Below are 8992 nucleotides of genomic sequence, written 5' to 3'. Positions count from 1 at the left end.
TGAGAGCCCCCCCCCCCCCCCCGACCGGTGATTCATGTGCACGTCTAGGTCTGAGAAGGACCTGTCTCTGCTGCCTCTGTTCACAGCAGAAGGCAAATCCCTTCCCACTCCACCAGTTTTTTCACCTCCAGTCGAAGCCTAATAGTGCATCCATGCGCTAGGTTCTTTATAAAAATCAGGCCAGTCATTTTGCACGGTAAATAGCATCTCTGATTATCTCTTAAGCCGTCGCATGGCACGATAACTTCCACTCAGTGAGCCCTTACCGTGTGACACTCCTGGTGACGCATCTCATTCACGTGAGGTCACCACCACGGTGAGCAGTGGAACGTTTTAAAGCCACGTTCTTAGCGAGGCGTCACCTGTGGGGCACAGGCAAGCTTGGGTGGAGGTGCCTGGGTACCCTCTTGTCTTCGAGGCCTCAGCTCAGGCTGCATCACCGTCTGGTCCACGGCGGGTCCTGGGAGCTCTCATCTCAGGAGCAGATTAGGCGCCCAACTGTGTGAGCGCTGGGTTAATGCCTCTCCCCGCGGGACGGTGACGCCCGTGAGAGCAGGGCCTGCGCCTCGTCTGGTAGCCCTGCTCCGTCCGTTGCCGGCGCGCACGGAAGGTGCTCAGTAAATAACCGAGCACCCCCGGCTCTGCTCCCAGATCCCTGCAGTTACAAAGAAGGGCCTTTCTTCATCCTCATCCATGCATAAGTAAGGAGGTTGGACCCGTTACGTTTTCTGAAAGCTCTTCGTGCTCTGGTGACCCAGGTCACTGTGAGCCTTTGTTTTAATGACGCTGAAATATCTCTGGTTCCTCGTTCAGTCTGGAGGTAAAGCAGCTACTGCAGACAAAGGCTGACTTGGAGAAGGAGCTGGAAAACATGAAGGAGGGAAGAGAAAGAGAGAAGGCTTTGAGGTGAGTGGACGAAGTCGGAAGACACGCAGCCCCAGGCCCTTCGTTCTTCCGCAGCCCCGCCCACCCCAGTGCATCCGCGCTCAGCCCGCATCAAGAGCGGCCCGTAAAGCTCCAGCCCGATCACATCGCTCCTCTCCTGAGGTCCTCCCGTGGTTGGCTGTTTCCTTCAGAGTAAATATCCGACCTCTGGGAAAAGGCTGCTCACGTTTGGGCCAGTGTTTGCCGCTCTGGCATCACGGCCAGCTCCCCGGCCCGCACCCTCCTCCAGCACGGCCGCTGCGGGCAGCCTCAGAACGCGCCCTGATTCCACACCCCGGGTCCAGACGCCACCTCCCACGCTCCGTCATTGACCTCTGTCCACCGTAGATAAAAAGTGGACACGTGGCAAATGTCCGTCAGCTGGTGAAGAGAGTAAAAACGGACGTACATCCGTACAAAGGGATGAGGTCTGACACCTGCCACGACGTGGATGAGCCTCAGAAACATGCTGCCCCCTGAAGAGGCGGACAGAAAAGCCCGCATACTGTGCAATTCGGAAATATCTGGAATGGGCAGATTAATAGAGAAGACAGTGGATTAGGGGTTGCGGCAGGGGGGGGAGGGGGGAGTAGGGAGTGGCAGGTAAGGGGCTCCTGTTTGGGGTGACAGAACTATTCCGGGATTAGATAGTGAGGATAGTTGCACAACATTGTGACTACACTAAAACCCACTTAATCGCATATTTTAAAGTAGTGAATTTGGGGTTATATGAATGTTATCTCAGTAAGAAATGCCCAAAAAAGTAGGTTAGAAATCTGCGCAGAAATATTTAGCACTCAGAATAATTAGTAAGACACGGATTACTGAAATGAATACCAAATTTTATCTTCAGAATAAATGTGACTAGACTTTGCCAGAAGCCTAGAATTAAAGTAAATCAGAATGGGCGGGTATACAGTGAAGAATTATTTTTACCTTTTTGCCTCTAAAATCTGTAGCAAAAGCACATGAGTTGTTTTTCCTTCCATTCGCCTTGCTTGTTAAAAACCCCAAAGGAGGGCTTCCCCGGTGGCGCAGTGGTTGAGAGTCCGCCTGCCGATGCGGGGGACGCGGGTTCGTGCCCCGGTCTGGGAGGATCCCACATGCCGCGGAGCGGCTGGGCCCGTGAGCCATGGCCGCTGAGCCTGCACATCCGGAGCCTGTGCTCCGCAACGGGAGAGGCCGCAGCGGTGGGAGGCCCGCGTACCGAGGGAAAAAAAAAAAAAAAAACCCAAAGGATATCCATGCATCCTTCACGCAGTCGGTATTGTTTCCATTCCTCCCATGTGTCAGGAGTGGGGTCCGGAGGGGTCGCCCTGGGCAGTCAGGTGGTGACGGGGCACCCACCTCGTTCCTGGGGCGCGTCCTTGCCAGCTCTGCAGGCCACCACCCCTCCTGTCACATACAGACATTTACACAGCATCATGGCAAGTAAGTTGTCACTTTCTTCCCTTCCCACTTTAGGGAAGAAATTCAAGCACTTACCAGGAAGTTTCGAGAACTGGAAGAAAGTAAGAAAGGAGTGGAGGAGGACCCCGAGGAAACGAGTCCGGAGGTAGGGTTGTCTGTGTTTTTACCTCCTGTCCGGCGTGGCGGGACTCTGAGCTGACGCGTTATGGTTCTGACTGTCTGCGTGCCCGGAGTTCTGCCTGAATCCAACGTTGACAGTCCAGTGTCCTTCTACCATCACAATCGATTTCTATAAATTGGGTGTATTGAATCCTGGAGTTCTGGACTAATTGATTGTCAGTTAATTGACTTTTCAAACTAGTATTCGCGTCTTAGATAGTTAAGCTGGTGGGTGAAGATCTTCCCCAAACTTCAAATAAAAGTTTAAATATCCAGCAAGGGTTGCCGTTAGAAGGCGAGAAGGAGTTTGGGAAGGCCCCAGGGAAGGCTCGAACTCTCAGTGAAGAACCCGGCGGTTCAATGTAAGTTGCAGGGTCTGGCACTGACACGGGGGCCGGCCGGGAAGGCGCTCGCCGGGGCTGGCACGGCCCCTGCCCCTGCCCCTAGGCTGGGGGTTGGGTGACTGGGGAGCCGCAGCTCCCTCCACAGGGCCCGTGGGCAGGTAGGCAGGCGGTGAGTCTAGGCTGACCCTCCTCCCTGTCCCCTCGCTCCCTCCATTTCTATGGACACCACGGCAAGGGGCTCCCCTGGCACCTCCCTGAGCACCTTCTTGAACCAGGGGAGCCCTCTGGCCCCCGTCGGCCCAGTGCTACCTATGCTAGGACTTCTAGTGGCGAGAGTGTGTCTCCTCGCTAATCCTTTTTTTTCCAATTAATGGATTCCCCAGATGGCAATTATAATCATATCTGTTAACACAAAAAACTAACAACTGAGGTATTAAAATCCTGTGGCTGCAGTTTGCCCCAAGAGGAGCCTGTCGTGTGAGTGTGTGACAGGGAAGACCAGCCTGGCCGGGGCGTCCAACGTGGGTGCACGCTGAGATGGGCAGCCGTGCCACCCTCTTCTGTGACCCTTGCTACAGATCTGAGTAACACGCCAAATCCACCAGGACGGCCAGGCTTTACCCGGCACACGTTTTAGCCGAGAAGTTCTGTTGCTTCAGAAAGCGACTTGCTGTTTCGGTAGCCAGTAGCCTGATGGGGACTGGCCTCTAGGAGAGGGAGGGCATACCAGGTACGGGATTGACTTATCTGCTGAGAGCGGAAAAGAAAAGTGTTTGGGTTTTTTTTTTTTTTTTTTTTAAATCTAGACGGGCCTCCCTCTTACAAGGTTTTCTTATTTAGCTGGAGTCCTGTTTTAAGGCCCCTTCTTTTAGCATCTGACGCTACATGTCCTTCAACCCCAGCACAAAAGGGAAAGAGAAAAGCCCTAAAAGGGAATGTGGAGAAGCTGACGAGCATGTCTCTCTCCAGTTACAAGTTGAGACAAACCCCAGGCTACCGACTGTATTCGGCAAAGGAAAGGTGGCTCTCCTGGCGCGTGCTGGCTGGAGCCCCGTGGCTTGTGCGATGCCCTCGACCCCGCATGTCCAGCTGGCCACACGTGGGGTGGACGTGTGAGTCCATCTCAGTCCATTCCGTTGTTCAGGAAAGTAGACTTTCTGTGTTACCCGCATGGGTGCATCTCCTTGGCGGCTTTTCCAGTGCTTTAGATAGTGTTCTGAGTCCTGCAGAGGCACTGTCCTTCTGTCCAGGAAATTGGCCACCCTGCCCGATGGGCCCTTTTCAGGAGACCCCTACCTACCCAAACGCCCGCGCTGTCGGCCCCAGGTGGCTGCTGACTGGCGGGCGTGTGGCGGGCAGAGCTGCGCTGTTTGTCTCCTCGACGCTCCTTTCCCAGCGGGATGCTCACGGTGCTGACCGACCCGTGCCTTGTCCGCCTCAGGTGGCCCTGACCCCTGGGGGGCACCCGACACATGTGAATGTGGATATTTCTGCTTATTCCTGAAGCTTTCCCTTAGGGAGAAAAAATATTTTCCACGTCCACCGGAATTGGCAGTAATGGCTTTGTCTGTGCAATTCATCTGGTTCTGCACTCCCACTGCAGGGGGCACAGGTTCGATCCCAGACCCCACAGGTCCGGGAAGTTCCACGTGCCGCAGGGTCCGGCCAGACAAACAAGCAAACATACAAAAAACCAAAAACCCAAGCTAGGAATCTATTGCCTTTTATCTCAGAAGTCCCATTTTTGTAATCCAGTATTAGATGAAAAGGAAGCCGGTGAAAGGACCTCCCGGGAAGCAGATAATTGGTGCACTGATGCACAGACGTGACTGAGCTCAGAAGGTGCGTTGTGGTCACCTGATGACACCACAGGTCACGTTGCTTCCCCTCCTCGTGGGAGAGCGCTACCCCCAGAGTTTACAGGGTTAACGAAAACCGACTTTCACCCTAGTTACTAGCGAATATGTTAGCTCTCCAGAGACTTTTGTCGTCTGGCACGCCGAGCGGTGTGGACACTGATTTTTTTCCTCTAAATTAAAGTCTAGTCTGAGAGGCTTTGCCTGCATCCTAATATCCTGCCTCCTGGCCTGATAGCCGGCTTCTCTGCCCCCGTCCCCGACCCAGTCACCCTTCTCACCTTGGACTTCCTGCAGACCCAGGAAGCGCCCCGACCCCCCGGTCCCTCCCAGACGGACTCGGAGCTGGACACGAGCGAGGGGGGCTCCTCCCGGCCGCGCTCCGGCTGCTCCGAGCGGAGAAGAGACGCCGCCGCCCGGCTTCTGCAGCGCCGGTGGAAGGGGCACCAGCACCGGGTGAGAGTTCCCTCGCCCGCCGGCCCTCTGCTGCCCACATCCTCACTCGCCAGCCCTTCCTCCGTCCCTTTGCCGGGGCGGACTCCGTGCCAGACGCCCTAGACACGTAGGAAAACGTAGGGAGGCAGAAGATAGCCTCCGGAGACCCGGGGTCTCGGGCGGCGAGGGCGAGAGGAAGGCCGCGCCTGGAGCCCGTGTGGGCGAGCTGGGGGGTGCCTGCCGCGGGCCGGGCAGTGGCTGGTCCGGAAGCCTCTGTCACCTCCCGACGGGTCCCAGGGGCGCAGGCTGTGGGTGCAGCGCCCCTGCAAGCACGGGACTGAGCTTAGGGGTCTCCCTGGCAGTTCGGGCCCCACGGCAGCCCTTCGTTGGGGCTCCCGGGATGGCCGTCTTGTCAGGAACAGGGAGAGCCTGCCTCGGGGCTGCTCCTCAGGGGACAGCGGCGTGGGTGACGGGCCAGCAGGGCTGTGCGTGGGGTCTCAGACCCGGGGGTGGGCTGAGTAGGGCAGCAGGGGCCGCAGGCTGCGCACGACATACCGGGAGCCACGATGTCCCGTGGTCTCTCTTGGGGTAGGAGTGGGGCTCCTCTCATCAGCTCCTGGGGGGGGGCTCGCGGAGATGGCAGTTGTTAAAGGACAGTGCTCTCTGATGACGAAATGCTCTAAAAGAGCCCCCTCCCCCCCGTTTGACAGAACGCAGCACGACCCTTGTTCCCCCAGCTGAACAAACAAACAGAAACTGGAGCTCTCCACCTGCCCGAATAGTGTAAGATCTTAGCTCCGGAAAGCCGCCGGTGGAGGTTTTCTTAATCATGGCTTCTTCCCAACTTTGATTATGAAAATTTACAAAACATAGAAAGAATTCAGTAAATTCAGCGAGGTACTAATTCTTGCCCACCACCTCGGTTCAACAACAGTGCACGTTTAGCCACATTTCTTTTCTGCACGTACTGTTTTTTCCAGAACCGTTTGAAAGTAAGTTTCAGACGTTATGAGACTTCAGTGCGTATCTTCCAGGAATGAGGATGTGTTACTTAACCATAGTACCGTGACAGCACTGGAGAAATTCCCCCGCCACCCCGTGATTTTGACGACTGGTTAGACTTGGGAGTCAGTGACCCAGACCCTGCACGGGGGTCCCCTTTGTAACATCACCAGCGGGCAGTGTCCAGCCGCCCTGTGGACATCCAGAGAGGACACCGCACGTTATAGGACAGTTCTGGCTGGGGGAGGGGCTTCCTCACGTGGAGCCTAAGACAATCCCGTCTCGGTGGTCCCTGCGAGTCTCTTCGCCGCGCAGCCGGCCAGGAACCGCAGACGCCCCCGTGGCGGCCTGGGCTTGAGCTGTGATTCGCCTCCTTGCTGCCTCCTTCGCTGTTGCAGGCGGGTCTGCATCAGCTCCATCAGCCTCTCACGGAGCCCCTTGGGTATGGGTGGCGGGCAGGGGGCTGTCGGCGAGGGGTGGGTACCTGACTCTGCTGTTCTGTCGCTGTTGGCTGTGGCAGGGGAGGGACCAAGGGACGAATACGGTATCACAGAAAACTCATCCTCGTGTTAATTCGTAACTGATCTCCTTATTTCAGAAAAAGAAGGCCGTTCTGGACGAGGTAAGCCAGTTTTATTTTACTGATTTCAAAATACGTATTTTTACTTTGGTTCAAGTGACTGTGCGGAGATCTCAAGAAGCGTCATTGAGTCCGTGTTTTCACGAACCCAGGCCAGGCCCCAACCCTGAGTTAAAATACTTAAGTGATGTTAACATCAAATAAATACTTGGATAATTTCACCCTTTCATAATTCATTCAGTCATTCATCATTCTCTCAACACACTTTTATTGATCATCAGTTCTGTGTCAAGCAAGCGGTGGGCCCTCAGGACACAGAAAGACATTAAGACAGACAGGCCAGTCCAGGATGGAAGGGGGCTTTAGGGGCACGGCCACAGCGCTGTAGGGTTCCTGCTCACCAAGGCCGGGGACGTCCCTGCAGGGGCGGGTGGGCCTTGAGAAGGAGAGGGACTCACTGAACTGGGGAGTGAGAGGAAGGGCATCCTGGGCAGGAGAATTCGCGCAAACAAAGCCCTGGGTGAGGGAAAGGGTGTGGCTTGCCCGGGAAAAGGAGAGCAGGGGTGTGACGGCACGTGGGTCAGAGCCGAGGAGAACAGTAGGGTATGTGGTAGACAGTGCACGCCTGAGCCGCCGGGACCCTCGCCCGGCCTCCCCACCGGCCCCAGCTTCTGCTCTGCCCTCCCACGGCCTGTTCCCTATGCAGCCACCTGGATGATGTTTTTAAATGTTAAACCACATCACTCCGTAATGACTCCTCTCACACTTGGAACAAAACCCAAAGTTGTTCCCTGAAGCCCCGAGTGCGCTGCTCCCCGGCCACCCCTCCGGCCCCGTTCAGTCTGGAGGCGTCTCTGGCATCCTTGAAAATATCCAGGCTGCTCCTGCCGCGGGGCCTTTGCACCTGCTGCGCCCTCTGCCTAGAAGGCTCCTCCTCCAGACACTCGCGTGTCCTGCTCCCGGCTTTACTCAGGTCTCTGCTGAAACACGACCTTCCCTGAACGCCGCAACACCGGCAGCCCCAGCCCCGCGCCCTGCGCTACTCTCTCTCCTGCGTATACTCTTCCCCGTAGCTCCTATCCCTACCCGATACCTCACCCTTTTTGCAACTGCTTGCCTCTCCCACTAGAATGTAAGTTGCGCGGATGCGGGGACCATCCTGTGTTTCCGCTGCTAGGTCCCTGGTTCCCAGAGGGGTGCCTGGCGTGCGGTCGGCATTCAGTAAACGTTTGTGAGCGACTGAGGGGACGAGGGTCCCTGGAAGGACCGTAGAGCACATTTATGAAGCAGGCGGCGGCCTGTGTGCTGTCCATGGTGTTCCGCCCTTTCCCTTCCGGTGTCCCCTCCTCCCTCAGCCTCCAGGGTGGTGACAGACCCACCGTGCGGGCTGTCGTGTGGGCAGCATGGCGTGCAGGACGCCTGCTCCCCTTTCTGCCCTGCTCGGTCAGCACCCGCACCCCTCCAGCGGGTGCGGTGGCTTTCCTGTGAGCCGCGTGGTGGGAACCTTCTGGGTTTGTCTAAATACTCATTTGCTTTTAGTGCGTTATTTTGTCCTTCGTAACTGACGTTGTCTCGCCTCTTTGTTGTCTCCTAACCCCTGTCTGTGGCATTTCCTTCACTTTGCGGTCAAGGAAGACAAAGATGTTTTCTTTTGGTGACTGTGATCATGGAAGCATCTGAACCTCTAAACGCAGGTTCGACGGCGGGGCTCAGCGTGCTAGAGTGTTGTTCTCCTAAATGTTACGGAGCCGTAAGCCCGTGCTCAGGACTAGAGGCAGGACCCCTGAAATAAAAGTGCCGCCCCTAAAATCCGGAATGTTGATCTCAGAACTTACAGAGCATCCACGTGTATCTCTAAAGAAAATGATTTAAGATTGAGGTCGAAGGATACGTAATTCCTTTGTCATAGTCTGAGATCATGCTCCGCCCTATTTCACTTTAGAAGATGTACCTGGAAAGCGTATGAAGTGGAATAACTATTCCAACACGGAATAAATGATCTCAGCGTGAAAACATAACTACTTGTAAAATATGGAATCACATTTGCAGCTAAATGTAATAGCGTTTAACAGGGCCTTTTCCTCCCCAGAACAGTGGCATGTTTCTCGCTGTAGAAGGTTGTGGCGAGTGAGGGAGAGAGGCTCCTTCAAGGCACTGCCGAGATTCTGCGGCAGAAAGGGAGCCCTCTTCTCAGCCGTTGGAGCTTCTCCCTCTGGGATGCCCCGACCCGTCACTGCCATCTTCCAGGGAAACTGACACCCGTCTCCGTCTCCCCCCCCCCC

The 8992-nt window shown here is 55.8% G+C and overlaps 1 protein-coding gene across 1 annotated transcript in view; it reads left to right on the top strand.

Moving 5' to 3' along the window:
* IQCE (IQ motif containing E) overlaps positions 1 to 8992 on the top strand; it is a 39490-nt gene that overhangs the window by 26295 nt on the left and 4203 nt on the right. Inside the window, exons 15-18 of the mRNA XM_007467425.1 lie at positions 814 to 906; positions 2389 to 2479; positions 4991 to 5149; positions 6729 to 6752. Of these exons, the coding sequence (XP_007467487.1) occupies positions 814 to 906; positions 2389 to 2479; positions 4991 to 5149; positions 6729 to 6752 (367 nt within the window). The remainder of the gene's footprint in view (positions 1 to 813; positions 907 to 2388; positions 2480 to 4990; positions 5150 to 6728; positions 6753 to 8992) is intronic.

The sequence above is a fragment of the Lipotes vexillifer genome, unplaced genomic scaffold, assembly GCF_000442215.2.
Source record: "Lipotes vexillifer unplaced genomic scaffold, Lipotes_vexillifer_v1.1 scaffold1451, whole genome shotgun sequence".
Lineage (NCBI taxonomy): Eukaryota > Metazoa > Chordata > Mammalia > Artiodactyla > Lipotidae > Lipotes > Lipotes vexillifer.
Note: the sequence above shows the minus strand (reverse complement) of the source record. Positions and strands in the feature narration are given on the sequence as shown.